Source organism: Dreissena polymorpha, chromosome 11 (genome assembly GCF_020536995.1).
Source record: "Dreissena polymorpha isolate Duluth1 chromosome 11, UMN_Dpol_1.0, whole genome shotgun sequence".
NCBI classification, from domain to species: domain Eukaryota; kingdom Metazoa; phylum Mollusca; class Bivalvia; order Myida; family Dreissenidae; genus Dreissena; species Dreissena polymorpha.
In genome coordinates, this window is record NC_068365.1 from 18,373,442 (window position 1) to 18,389,578 (window position 16,137).

The window sequence follows — 16,137 nt, forward strand, 5'->3', positions numbered from 1 at the left end:
ATCTGGCCTTATCCTCTTATAATAACAAACATGGAATAAATGTGTATATGTATTTCTCTCTCTCTTTCAAATGTTTTGGCAAACACAATCCGTCGATCAACTGATCAATATGTTGTGACTATATAATAAAATATTCAAGCAAGTATTTAAGAACTACTGCTACTACTACTACTACTACTACTACTACTACTACTACTACTACTACTACTACTACTACTACTACTACTACTACTACTACTACTACTACTACGACTGCTACTACTACTACTACTACTACTACTTCTTCTACTATTACTACTACTACTACTTCTTCTTCTTCTTTTACTACTACTACTACTACTACTTCTACTACTACTACTACTTCTACTTCTACTGCTTCTTCTACTTCTACTCTTTAAAGAATAATTATAATACAAAAAAAACAATAATGGTTATTGCCACACTGATATTAAGCTAATAAACGATAAGCTAATTGTCGTGCGTATTCTTGAAGAAAGGCAATGTATTGGAATTAAAATGCTAACAACAATTTGTTGTATGGCATGTAACCAATGCCAAAAAAGGACGACGTAAAGCCCGGGTAGCAGGATCTAAATAAATATCAAGAATAACATATTTATTTATTCGTTTTCCCTTCAGCTACCTTTATTTATGATGAATATGATCAATAAATGGATTGGTATGGAACTGTGAATTAAATTGGAATATTATTATGTCTGACCTCATGTACTAATGTATAATATAAATGGTAAAACTACAAACTCGTTCTGTTGTGCTTATTGACCTGGAGCTATTATTCTGAAGCACAGAATTCCAGGTCTGTATTTTGCTTATATTATTTTAACCATATTTGATATCGATCGTCATAAAATCGACCTTCATTGATACATTTAAAGATATATTTAATCTATTATTTATCATCTTAAACTGTACATCTAAGATCACTATATTTAGACACAATTTAACTAATAAACAAATTAAAGAACAGATAATTGTGTTAGAGTAAATATCCATTGCAGACATTACAAACGCAATATACAACAATTGGTTTTTTTTCATCCATGCTGGACAAAGTTATGCGTCGGACAAGTGTCAAGTACAAATGTTCTTAAAGGGATCTTTTCACGCTTTGGTAAATTGACAAAATTGAAAAAAGTTGTTTCAGATTCGTAAGTTTTCGTTTTAGTTATGATATTTGTGAGGAAACAGTAATGCTGAACATTAACCATGCTCTAATATAGCCATTATATGCATCTTTTGACGATTTTAAAACCTAAAAATTATAAAGCGTTGCAACGCGAAACGATTGAATAATTTGGAGAGTTCTGTTTTTGTCGTTAAATTTTGTGAAACTACGAAGATTGCTTATATAATGTATAAAATACGTCACAAATGTGTATTCAGCGGAATAGCTCAGTAGGCTAAAGCGTTTTTACTTCAGGACTCTGGCAGGACTCCAGGGGTCACTGGTTCGAAACCTGCTCCGGGCAATGTTCTTTTCCTTTTTTTAAATTTTTTCTTGATTTTTTACTGGAGCTTTTACGATCCAATGTTTACATTTATCAATATAAAGCATTTAATGAATAAGTTAAAAAAATGCCAAAATCTGTGAAAAGGCCCCTTTAATATGACAATAGACATTGTATTTAGACATTGATGTTAGTTATAATTATATGTTACCAAACAACTGGCGATACTGTGTTATCTTTTCTGTAACAATATCTTAAAGTTTTCCTAAAACAATCCTTGCTATTTTTCATTGACGATGCTTTAAATAATGATGTACAATCCAAACATTTCTATATTTGTACACAACAATACATTCAATCAAATGACTTACAAGACTGATTGCAAATGCATCAATTTGTTTAAAAAACGGATAATAGTCAATTCAAAGTTGTAAAAGCATTTCTATAATTGAACATTGTCAAATCACAATACAAAGATGGCAAGATAATAAAGAAACACAAGATCATCATAAATAAGTGAGAGAATAATTATGACTTTAGAAAAGCATGAATAAATAGTTCATGGCCAAAGATATAAAGGGTCAGTTGAGACAAAAAGTGTTACTCGTACTTATATCATTTGCAATATTTTTAGAAACCTGTTCACGGTTTGGTAAATTGGCAAAATTGAACAAAAAAAATCGGATTTGAAATGTTTGTTGTAGTAATGATATTGGCGACGAAACAGTAAAACTGAACATTTACCATTCTAAAATACCCATTGCATGCATCTTTTGACGAATTAAAAACCTGAAAATTTTAAAGCGTTAAAAACGAATTATTGATGACCACAGAGGTGTGTACGGAATTCCAGCTAGTATAAAAAATAAACGCATGCGCTAATTGTGTACAAATAATGCATTGAACCAAATCTGTGACCGAAAGTGCTAAACATTAGCAACAACATCCGGCGCTAGAGATTTTGCTCAAAATTAAGCAATCTTGGCGACGATACTGGATATTTGAAGAACCCTTGAAGTATCCCTGGAGCAGGCGAAGAAAGTGTTATGGCTTAAAAACTAATCGAATAGTAAGTTCTAGACGTCCTACTTTTTGAAAGTTTTGCTTGTTTACAAGGGATTTTAGCACACGTTTGGATATATATTTAGTTGCATATGAATGGTATTTTGTTCTGCAACGAAACTAAAAAATAATATTGATATCATAATATGTTTCTTGCGCGTTTTCAAATAAGTTTCTGTGCCTCTAGATGTTTGTATCACAATTTAATGAATTGGTGTTATGGAACACTCGAACACGAGTCAAATGAAGAATGAAATTATTTATAAATGATTAATTTCTTTTTACATGTTTAAATTATGAAGGATTTATTTATTCTGTAAATTATTAAATAAACTTGTATTCAAATGTATATATTATGTAATAAATTGTCAGCATATGTAAAGATTTGATATATTATCATCCCGTGTAGTATTTCCCTCAATTTGAAATCCCTCAATTTTAAATGTTGTTTCATAAATTTAGTATATGATCGATTTGATAATCTGTCAGACAACCCTTTTTTATCTATTTAAAAAGGTGCGTCGGCATGACTGTTGCAAGTTTAACTGTTCGGCATAATGTTAGAACAGCTAGCTCTACACCTTACACGGTCATCAGCCCCCACCAGATCATGGCATGTCTTTTTTGTTTCCAAGAAAGTAACACACCTGGTCACGTGTCAGGAACTGGAGGGATTACATCTGAGTATGCAATAAATAACGTGTCTGTCTTAGTAAATTTTAATTGATATAATGATATATTTACATTTAAAGAAGATTATATGTGCTGCATTGGTTATATTATAATTTATGGGGCATTTTTCCCGGCAGTATCACATATAGTATGTTATGAAAATCGGAATAAAACGGATATCGGGTTTGTACGATTCACATAACTTGCATGGTGATTGTTTGTGAAAATATTTCAACGCCATTGTCCTTAACTCTCTATTAGTACAGTTATTGTTAGTTAATGACTCAAGTATGATCACTTATTAAGTAATTACTGGTAAATCACGTAACCCAGAATAGTATTGGTAGGTTAACTGATTAGCATGGTATGAATGAAATACTGTATAACATAGAAATAGAAGAACAAATTAGTATATGTTTTGATTACATTTTAAAATTACAAAAATGCTGATATGTTGTTTCAGAGTAAATTGCAAGGCAGCCAACAATTGGATAGTGTTGCCAATCAATGAAAAGAAGAGATACACATCACCCCGTGCTTGCATTTCGAGCATTTGCTCTTAGTATATGGAAATCAACAAGGAAAATCTCTTTCAGTCCGTGTTGATTTTGCTTATCCAAAGTCGATTTTCTCTGAAATCGCTCCTATTCCTTCTTCGGTAACTGCGGAGCTTGCAGTATTCAAGAGGTCATGGAAAAAGGCCAAGCAGGCCGGGAACAATTTGTATATTAACTCATAAAAATTGATGCATGGTGTATGTTGTTTTAACTAACTTCAACATACCATCATTATAAAATATAAACTTGTCAAAGCTGAAATCAATGACAACTGACTATAGATTGGAATATGCTTTGTGAATTTTGCAGCATGGCTTTATAGGATGTATAGCAGTGAGTATAATTTGCATGTTCAACCCTTGCTGTTGGATTTTCACTGTCAGTAGATGACCTTATTATTTCAGATGATGCTTCAATGCATTTGCATCAGTGTGAAGGCGTGACCAAATGGTACTGTCATCATAACGTATTGCTAGTGCTAATACATACTAATGTTACATAATTTATAAAAATTAAATTAGTGATCTGCTCATAATCAAGAACTGAAAAACTATTGTAAAAATACTAATGAACATCGCATACAAGTGTCCTAAGATGCCATGAGACGATTGTTTTGAGTTTAAAGCGTGTAAGGTATTGTGACTTGTGTAAAGTGTTTTATGTGGGACTCGTGATTAAATATGACTAGTTAATTGTTTTGGCATTAAAATAGAGGCTCCAGAGTATTTGATCGCACGTCACTCTGAAAGATAAGAATTGGTGTCCGGCAAATAACTACATAAACATTGAGCTAAACAATTTCAGATTTTTGATGAAAAGTCAAGACTTTGAACAGGAATTATTTACATTGTAATGTATTAGCTGTCTTAGTCAATGTTGAGTGCGGGCTGTACATCATATTTATGATTTTGGTTCATATCCCATTAACACTGACATCAAAGTTCTTTGCTGTTTATCAGGGTGAAGGATTACGTGACTTTATGGGTTTTCCCAATTTAACGTCAATGGATTCAATTGACCGATAAGTGGTGTTTTTTTCCCCCAATAACTTTTAAAGGCATTTTTTTTAAATATCAACTAGCGCATACAAGTCACATTTTTATGCTGTTTGTGGAAATTTAGAATACACCAGAATTTCTTTATCGAATAAGCACGTCTTCTTGTTCAAAAATTATATTTTCACTGCATTCATGTATACGGCTATGCATCAGGCAATTTGAAATTTTGCAACCGATTTCAGACGTATTTAGAGATTTATTCGTATACCTTAAGATATCGACACATATTGCAAGAAAAACTGTCGTATGCATTTAAGATTTTTGCAAATGTATTTCAATTACTTGAGATATTTGCAAAAAAAAAGTTCTTACCGGTGTGTTTACATTCTGTCCAGCCCTTGTGTAAACCCCTGAAAACCCCGTTGATTCTGCACTCTGTTATAGATAATGTAACATTTTTCATTGTGTATCAGTCTATCAACGACCATTTATTTCATGCAGATGATAAAGTGTTGTTTATTCAAATAAATTAATTATAATAATTGATAGTAATAATAATTGAAAACATTAGGTAATATTTTGATGAGGAAAATGTTCAAAATGGGGAACCTCTATTCTAATTGTTATCAATCACAGTTTTGTTGCATGAATATAGAGTACTATGTTATTTGTTCATGATGTTATGGATTTTGTTGTTCTTTTCGTTTGAAATCTATAAATAAATCGAGAAATGAAGAGCTATTTGTTAAATGTTGATGCATTATAAAATTACACAGCAAAACATTTTTTTCAAGAATGTTAAAACAACAAGTTTTTATAATAAAAATTGCTTTCAACACTGTACGAACGAATATGCATAATTTGAAACCGACACATAATAACTTATTACATGTTATTGCGTCATGATTCAAAAGTTAAAGATCTATAATCGGCTATAATATAAATAGGTGAGCCCTGCTCTGGGAAAACGGGGCTTAATGCATACGCATGCGTTAATGTCGCACCAAATTAACCTATGCAGTTGCCTAATTAGGGAGACAATTTCCATTTTTATTGTATTTTTCGTTTAAAGGGATTCTTTTATTAGCGAAATCGGAAAGTGTCGCCCCTGGCTGGCCGATGCGGACTGCAAAGCCTTATCTGGGACGACACAGTGCACTGAATTTAACTCCATTTTCCCTCAGCGAGGCTCACGTATTTTTTAAATGATTGATCAAATCTTATCACATAATATCTTTCTCATAAACACTCAGTAAAACATGTTTATTTGATAGCAGGCGCAGGAAAATCAGTAGTACTTGAAGTCAAATTATTCATGAGATGTACATCAAGCTCCACGCTCATGTTAACGGCATTGTAGATATCTTTTAATTTACTTGCAGTTTGCGAGTGTAAATGCATACTTATTATTATTTTTAACATCAATATAGAATCTACTAGAAATATTGTCGCTGGATAAAAAAGTGTACACAGTTTTAATTTGCATTGCTAAATTACATGTTTATTTTCTAAGAAATGCCTCTTTTATTGAAGATATACTGTAAATATATACCTGTAATATTTCTGACAAAACATATAGATAAATAGACAATTACTAAAAGAACAGCAAATTTCTTAATGCTTATTATTTAAACTACAATAGACTAAATTAAGATTAAGTTATTTAATAAAGAATGCATCACTGCAGATTCAAATTTGAAACAACCATTTAGGTGTTGCAAACAATCTTCAACAGCAACACTTAAACATCTGTGCTTACAATATTGTTTTACTGCTTCCCGCGAAAACAAACACTTAAAAAAAAACTCAAAAAACATATTATTCTTAAGACTTTAACAATTATGATGCAATGTCACAACCAAACTCCTCGTCAAAGAACAAAACCTTAATAGGTGTCAGTAAGACTTGGATATCTAGAACGAATTACCTTCACACAACATTTTTGCGTACATTACGTCGAACGCGTCCGTGTATCAAAAGGATGTGCCGTTATAGGCAGCATGTCGCATCGATCAATTTGTTTCCCGAACATCTACAATCTGATTTGCGAACACATTGTTCCAAATTTTTATTTGCTGGATATTAAAGATGAGAGAATCAGTTGACACTTATCCCATTTCCTGAAAAATATGACCACAAAAAAACTCAAAACCCTCGATAAATGTAGATATAAAAATGTTATTGTCCAATTTTTAGGATAATTTCATGGGGATTTTTTTACATTGTTTGATATTGAAAATAAAAAAAAAATTATACAAACTGAGCGAGTTATCCAACATATCTTGGGCAAGATGACCATATTTTTGGGAGACTTGTCCTGGGGCGAGTTAGTAGTGGTATGAGTTGTCTGGTACCCGCTACTTGCATGCGATGCCATGACTGACAAAATCGTGTTACTATTTTCATCAATAGTTTGGTAATTCAGTTTATTCTGAAATAGTTGTGCAAAACAAACTGATATAAATACATTAATTATGAGTTTTGGGTTAAAATAAATGCACTTTAAGTACCATTTAAATGCATTTAAGTGATAAATAAACTTCATCTTTAAACACACAATAATGAAAGTCAAATAATGCATAGCATCATGATGTTAATCAAATTGTAAATTATGAGACAAGTAAAAAAATAATGTAGTTCTTTCCGATTGCTCTGAGCTTTTAGGAGTACATACGTCCAGCTAGAACCGGAGGATCAATTGCTGGGAGTTGGATTTTTGCAATTAAACGATACTGTATGTTTTGTTTAAATGATCTAAGTTCTCCAAGGCTGATTATAAATCATATTTTTATTGACACGAATACTAACTTTTTTAGTTATCCGAATTCGTTAGATACACAATTTCGTGACGTCACGTGTTTTCGTCTATCACAAAAACTTTCGGGTTTTACGGGGAAGCACTCTGACGATTTGTTGACCAACCGTCATATGTCGTGCATCCGAATGTGTTTTTGCCGAAATGCGCTTGAAATAGGTTAATTACACTTGGTTTTTGTTTTGCGGGAGAAAAACAAGCCCTTTTCACAATTTCCACTGAACTCCTGTCTTAAAAAATATGTGTTTGATCAATAAACAGGAATGACAACTGTGACCTTATAAACCAAGGGCGAAAGGCTTGGTTGCAGTTATCACGTGAAACACCTTTTGGAAAAGGCCAAGTGCAAAATATTAGGTTTAGAAATAATATGAAATATTAAGGATTTTTTATTCATAGTTCATTAATTGGCAATTTTACCCAATCATTGATTTGAACAAACCGTTGTGATTTATTACTCTAAATTTGACCAAATCAAATTTACTTTTAAATCATGTAATCCAACTTCGACAGCACAGAGCGTAAATAACAAAACCTAACTTTGAACAGCCAGAAAATTACCTGAACCGGTTTCAACTTGTTTTGATTTGTGTCAAGTGGGGGAATTTCCTTAGGAGATAGTATCTGCTGAGAAATTGCTGAAATCATTTACTCTTACACACAATAATAAAGTTTGCACATCTGAAAATCATTGACATGTCTGGTATTAGTACACATAGGAAACGATGTGGTTTTTATTGAAAACAACAGGTGAAAGCTATAAGTTGTGGTGAAAGATCAGGGTCCATGTCATCCTTCAAGGTCAAATGTCAAATATATGGGGGAACATAGTGTTTCACAAACATCTTGTTTTCAATATCTTTGGCTGCGTGTACTTTATAACACTTGGAACGTTTGTTCGTTTATATAGTGTGTGTAAAACTCGTTTTACCATCTTGTCAAGAACTTTAAAGTTACTTTTCAAGTACTAAATTTATAAACTCAATGAATTTAAATAACTACGTACACATATGTAATAATCCGTGAGTTCTCAATCCCTATAGTTTAAGCAAAGGGAAGTAATTTAAAGACTTTTAGAATCAATCGTAGTAGTTTCCCTTACGTCACAAATATTGTCAATCCTTAAACGGCGGTTTTCTTGCGTCTTATATCATAACATGCAACTTTTAAGTATATACTTGTATATAAATGTATTCAAGTAAGTTTAACGTACCTTATTGTAGAAAAAAATATACAATATTACTGTAAAGGCTCTTAAAAACTGTTCAGGATTTGTTAATAGCCATAGTTGAAAACATTGTTTACATTTAATTTCACATTTTCAAGGACCTTTTCACGTATAGGTACATTGACAAAATAAAAAAAAATTGTTTCAGATTCGCACATTTTCGTTTTAGTTATGATATTTTTGAGGAAACAGAAATACTGAACATTTGCCATTCCCTTAAATATTCATAGACATCTGTTGACGATTTTAAAAACTTGAAAATTATAAAGCGTTGCATCGCGAAACGATTGTATAATTTGGAGAGTTCTGCTATATTATATTTCGTTATATTTTGTGACACAGGATTGCTTATTTAAAGTATAAAATACATCACTCAATGTATGAGCACGGATGGCCGAGTGGTCTAATCGTTAGACTTTTACATCAGGGGTCGGTTCTTCGAGCCCAGTTGAGGGTTACTTTTTTTCTTCCTTCTTCCAATGTTTTGGAGCATTTTAGATCCAATGTTTACATTTATCAAAATTAAGCATTCAATGACAAAGTTCAAAACATGCCAAAATCTGTGAAAAGGTCGTATAAAGTTTCAAGCTGTTGATATGTTGTTACTATTTTTTAAGATCTTTTCTCAATGAAACTTATTCCAGTCTATTACTACCGATATCAAGTGTACAAAAATCCCAAAGTAGCTTTTTTAAGGTTATATTACTATGTTTAACTAAACGAAATTTTGTAATACGTCACGGAAGCCATTTTTAAAAACATGACTTTGGAATTTCCTTCATTTGTTTATGGCAAATAGGTGTTGTAACTTTAATCTAATCAGGACCAGAATAAAATTTTCTTTAACTTTTTGCTGATATAGAATTTCAAATCATTTTACCGTGCTATATTCATGTAAGGTTAAAATATATTTAGCTATCACGAAAGTACGCTACTCACGGATATTCTTAAGTCAACTCGGTTTCTGGTCTCTGTCATTAAACGAGAGTGAGTATTTACGCTTTGTGTTTTATTTGCATATACCTAAGCAAGGAAAATGAATCATTTGATCAGTTATTCTTTATTTTAACCTAAGTTAACAAAGAGACGTACGCACTATTGAAATGAACAATAAAAGAATATTTTACCCACTTCTTCCGTGTTTGATGATGCAGGTTCCGCCATATTGTTTCCGTTCTTTTTTTACCCTAGCACTTCACGTTATTGCACGGTGCGAGTTTATATTTAGTCGGGGAAACAACTCGCCGCTGATGCGATCTGCATGTTTGCTGGCGTACATCACTATATCAGATTCTTGTTTGTAATAATACAAATATACAATGACGCAAGTTGGACATTTACACATGATATTTTGTGAAATATGCATTCTATATTCTTGTACGGACACACCGCTCATACATATCGAATGTGTGTGTGCGTGTTTTGTCAGTTTATGCCATGAGTAATACTTTAAGCCAGCTTTAAATTCCTCAAGCTAAAGAAAAAAAATACCACTTTAAAGATTGTTTTGTATAGCTATTTACTTACATAAATTACAATTAATTGTACGATTCTCTTATTCAGGTTTTTCAATTATATATGGGAACAAAATAACGAGGTACAACTCCCGGCTACTTTTTAAAGCTAAAACTGAGTAAACACTTTCTTAATAATTGTGTTAAGCAGACAAAACATTGATGAATCAAAAAACTATTATAAAATATAAGAAAATGTAAGCTTTTTAAAATTGGCATTTTTTATATTGTTAAAATAAAAAGCGGACAACAATCAAATTTAATATTACAGTGTTTTTAAAAAAGATAGGTGGTTTCGATATTTAAAGGCTTAATATTGAAAATTGGTTTGTTGGTTCATTCGTCTAAAAAAGTACAGTTTATTGGTTCGCTTGGTTTAAATATAGTTATGTCAAGCATTTAAATATTGTGTTCAACAATAATATACAGGCATTGATTACTAATGTAATCTAAAACAGACATCTTATAAGCTTTTGCTCGTAGCACCTATAATCATATTATACACTCCTTTGAGTAAATGAAAATATTCGTTTAAAGTCTTAAGTAAACAAAACATTTCAATAAACTTATAACAATACATTTTAAATGACCCTTTGCTTGAAAATTTCAGCAGTCAAGATACTGAAACACAGAGTTATTTTGTTGTGCTTACTAATTAGATTCACTGAACATATTTCTAAGTGTACATTTTAGTCAAAACTATGCGATTTAATACAATTTGTATTACTGTGAATATTCATTTATTCATAGTACATATATTTATACTAATGGAGTTCATGTCAAACAAACGTAAGGTCAGGGTATCCAGAAAAATATATTGTTCATTAATTCTCGTTTACAGAGCTCATTGAACAAAAAGTTGCGTCACGATCGTTGTCATGTAGTCGTACTTGTAGTATAAAAATACCACCAATATGAATTTAAACGTCAATTGTATGATTATAAAAGACATCCTTTGTTTCTCTTGTGAGTTGTTTTAACGGACAGACACCATTTTCAAACTCGCTGTGACTTTTAGATTATTCAAATTGTTTTATTCTAGACATGCAAGATAAACACCCGCTGGTTAGCCATGTTTTTTTAATCGGACATGATAAGGTTTCGAATCGGAATTAGGTATCATGAGAACAGATGTGCTTAACAATTTGCATATTTGTACACAAGCTTCCAATGTCCTATGTAGTGCACATAAATGTGAAGAATAACATAGGTCAACAAATTAATACGTGTGATCACATTTCAAATACATTAATCGCAAAATGAAGGCGAGGCAAAAACGAATTAATGTTTGTGGGATTAAATCGTCATAAGTGTTATCATCATCTCTCCGCAACAACCGCACACTTCAAAATATTCATCAGCAGCAGCATCATCATCATGATCGCTACTACCCCATAATCAACAACCCTTCCACCACCCAAATCCACAACTATCAGTAGGATGATTTTTAACATTAGCAAAGACCAATTCTGGTTACGAAAAAGATTTACACAAATGTCAGTCTCTATGATACTGATTATAAGCGTTCGGCGTAGTATATCGGAAACATGTGATCGTATACATTATCACGAACAGTACCCATGTTCATTTTTATGCTATATGTCTGTAATATATATAGTGACAAAAGTGCGTGAGTGTGTGTGTTTACATTTACACACACTGTATGTGTTTTTGTATGTGAGTAGGCGAGGGGAGGGGTTAGGGTGCGTGCGTGCGTGTTTGCATGTGTGTTCGTGTGCGTACGTGCGTGCGTAATCGCGTGCGTACGAACATGCTTGTGTGCTCGCATGCGTGCGTGTTTGTTTGTGATTGCGTGCGTGCGTGTGTGTGCGAGTGTGTGATAGTGGGAAATGTGGATTGTGTGTTTTTATATTTATTTTTGATGAATGTTTACATTATCATTCATTGTGTGATATCATGCTCTATTTTCAGAGTTCCTTGACGTTTTAATTGAGCACTACAGGAAGACACTGAGTACCGTGTCGATTTCACCGATATGGGATGGCCATGATAAACCCATACATACTGTATTTGTGCAACAGAAATTAATTTATATTACAATCGAAAACGATGGATCCCGACGAAAAACAAACAACGAAGTGCTTCAATACAAAGAATTATTTTACAAAGGCAACAAGCTCAATAAGCGAGTAATTCTACAAGGTGAATCCGGGATGGGCAAAACTACACTGCTATCAAAGATCGTGCTTGATTGGTGTGAGGCTGCATCACCTGAATCTCAGGAGAACAGTGCGAAGTGTAGTGATTTGGAAACGTTGTATGGGTTTAAATTTCTGTTCCATTTAACTCTCAGAGATTCGCCTGAAACATTAGAGGTAGTTAAGATGATAAGAACACAACTAATTGACAAAATGTACGCAGATGAAGATGAACGTAAAGAGGTGTACAAACTACTGCAGCATATCATGAAAAAAGAAAAATGCATCATCTGTATGGACGGGCTGAATGAATGGGCTAATAACCTGAACACTGACCCTTTTCCGTTAATTGCCACTTGTCACAAGCAATGTGTAGCGTTAATAACAACAAGACCATGGAAAATGGCGGACAAAAGAATCAAGGATTCTAGCATTGACCTTTTAATAGAAGTAAGCGGAATATTGGATAAAGAACAGCTAGCGAAATTCGTTCTCCAAAGTCTTCAGACCAACAATACCAAATCAAACTCAGAGTTTATGTCGTATGTTAAAGAACACAAGTTAGAGCATTTTCTCGAGTCTCCATGGCTATTGACACTGCTAGTTAGTGTGTGGCTTAACAGTCAACATTTTAGTGGCTCGTTGTGCGAAATGAACTGCATTTTGCTTGATAATCTTTTCAGGAAAGCAGCCAAACATGAAGGTTATTTTATTGATGCACAATTTCGATGCTTAAAGGGTACGAAATACATTTATCCATGCGTCGAAATTTTATATTCCCTTGCAAAACTTGCATTTGAGTGCACTTTCTCATCAGAAAAATCTCTTGTATTTTGCAAAGAAAAAGTATTGGAATGTTTGTCACAAGAACACCTGCGATTTTCTCTTCAAGCTGGAGTCTTATCAGAAAGGTACATTTCTTCATTACAATCGCAGTTTTCATTCCTCCACGAGACAGTGCAGGAATTCCTTGCTGCATTTCATATCGCAACATCAAATGATATCTCAATATTAAGTATCCTTGGAAACAACATTCGTCAAATGTTAGAAATCAGTCAGGTATATATTTATCTATGCGGGCTTAACACTGATAAGGCTAACCAACTTCTAGATCCAGCTGTCCAGGACCTTCACGGTGCAATGAGTCACGGATTGAGAATGTACGTTAAAAGGATGTATAACAAGAAGAATGAATCTGAAGTGAAGACAGACAATACAAACTTGATAAATATTGTCACTGCTAACGATAATGATATTGAATTCGATTCAAGTTGTGTATCAATAGCAATATTATTCCAGAGCATGCTCATTGCGGGTTTTAGAGAGGCTGAAGCCAGTGAACAAAATGTATCTTATCTAGTGTGTAATGACTTCATATTTCACGAATACCTAAACGATTCTGAATCAGTCTATTTGAAGTCAATGTTAATGAACAATACATCATGTATACGTTCACTTATTCTACATAGTTATATACTACAAGAGAAAGAAATACTCACAATACTTCAAATGTCAAAGTCGTTTCTTGTGCGTTTGGTAATACCTGGAAATCACAAAGTGTGTACAGCATTACGTGATTTGAAATTAACGGAGCTTGTATTGAAAACATGCATCAATATACCGGTACTCTCTGATGTGATGCCGTCCCTTGATATATTAAATTATTTACAAATAACAGAATGCAATTTGCACGACGAAATCCGTGTCCCTGTAGGTTTAAAACATTTATCATTGTATTGCATAACGTGTTCTGCTAGGTTTATGAGCATGTTGCTACTCCGGTTATCGTCATTAGTTCGCCGCATACGTTGCGACTTGCTTAGTTGCTCCGTTGCATCTGAAGATCACCAAACAAGTCATGCATATGATGGAACGCATACGGATATATCCGTTCTACAACGTGAATTGTGTGCATGTGACTTGTCAAACGTTAAACTGCTAGTTGAAAATGGTAATAGGAAACTTTTTGACTTATTGCATGGTACACGTATAGGAGCCCTGACACTCGTTACGTCGGACGATGTTTCATTTGCCGCTGATATTCTGCATACATTATGCAAGTTAGAAAAACTTAATATATGGGGGACAATAACGGATCTATGTGCTATACAGCTTCCTCCAATGTTACAAGTTCTGTCACTACATAGAGTAATATGTTCAACTGAATGGCTCGGAAGTTTGTTAATCCAGCTTTCTTCATTACAATATCAAGTTGAATGTGTATTGATTGATAATGCTGTGAACACAAGTTACGAAGCAGATGGACAAGATACTGTTTTGTCTGTTGCGCGAAGTAAATTGTTGTCTTGTGACATGTCACACGTTGAACTGGGCGTAGGCAATGGTAGTAGTGACCTGTATGAACTATTGCGTGGTACAAGTATAGGGGCCTTCACACTCGCAACGTCTGACGATGTTTCATTAGCCGCTGATATTCTACCTACACTCAACAACTTAAAAAAACTAAATATATTGGGGACGTTTAAGGATCGATGTGCTATACAGCTCCCTCCAAAGTTACAAGTTCTGTCACTACAGAGAGTAATATGTTCAACTGAATGGCTCGGAAGTTTGTTAATCCAGCTTTCTTCATTACAATATCAAGTTGAATGTGTATTGATTGATAATGCTGTGAACACAAGTTACGAAGCAGATGGACAAGATACTGTTTTGTCTGTTGCGCGAAGTAAATTGTTGTCTTGTGACATGTCACACGTTGAACTGGGCGTAAGCAATGGTAGTAGGGATCTGTATGAACAATTGCGTGGTACAAGTATAGGGGCCCTCACACTCGCAACGTCTGACGATGTTTCATTAGCCGCTGATATTCTACCTACACTCAACAACTTAAAAAAACTAAATATATTGGGGACGTTTAAGGATCGATGTGCTATACAGCTCCCTCCAAAGTTACAAGTTCTGTCAATGCAAGAAGGAGAATGTTCAACTGAGTGGCTCGGAAGTTTGTTTATCCAGCTTTCTTCATTACAACATCAAGTTGATTGTAACTTTTTTGATATTGCTGTGAACACAAGTTACGCAGCAGATGGACAAGATACTGCTTTGTCTGTTGCGCGAAGAGAATTGTTGTCTTGTGACATGTCACATGTTACACTGTATGCTAGCAATGGTAGTAGTGACCTGTATGAACTATTGCGTGGTACAAGTATAGGGGCCCTCACACTCGCAACGTCTGACGATGTTTCATTAGCCGCTGATATTCTACCTACACTCAATAACTTAAAAAAACTAAATATATGGGGGACGTTTAAGGATCGATGTGCTATACAGCTTCCTCCAAAGTTACCCTTTCTTTTACTACAGAGAGTAATATGTTCAACTGAATGGCTCGGAAGTTTGTTAATCCAGCTTTCTTCATTACAACATCGAGTTGAATGTAACTTGTTTGGTATTGCTGTGAACACAAGTTACGGAGAGGATGGGCAAGATACTTCTTTGTCTGTTGCGCGAAGTGAATTGTTGTCTTGTGACATGTCACATGTTAAACTGTATGTTAAAAATGGTAGTAGGGACCTGTTTGAACTATTGCGTGGTACAAGTATAGAAGACCTGACACTGGCAACGTCTCGTGATGTTTTATTAGCCGCTAATATTCTACCTACACTCAACATCTTAAAAATACTAAATATATGGGGGACGTTT

At 33.7% G+C, this 16,137-nt stretch overlaps 2 protein-coding genes across 6 annotated transcripts in view; one reads left to right on the top strand and one right to left on the bottom strand.

Annotated features, from left to right (window-relative positions):
* LOC127850051 (dual serine/threonine and tyrosine protein kinase-like) overlaps positions 1–16,137 on the bottom strand; it is a 156,061-nt gene that overhangs the window by 91,851 nt on the left and 48,073 nt on the right. The window lies entirely within an intron of this gene.
* Positions 1–16,137, top strand: part of LOC127850050 (uncharacterized) — a 41,765-nt gene that overhangs the window by 19,210 nt on the left and 6,418 nt on the right. Inside the window, exon 4 of one of the 2 annotated variants that reach the window (XM_052382779.1) lies at positions 12,248–15,700. In XM_052382779.1, the coding sequence (XP_052238739.1) occupies positions 12,248–15,700 (3,453 nt within the window). The remainder of the gene's footprint in view (positions 1–12,247; positions 15,701–16,137) is intronic. The other variant, XM_052382778.1, reaches the window with a different exon arrangement.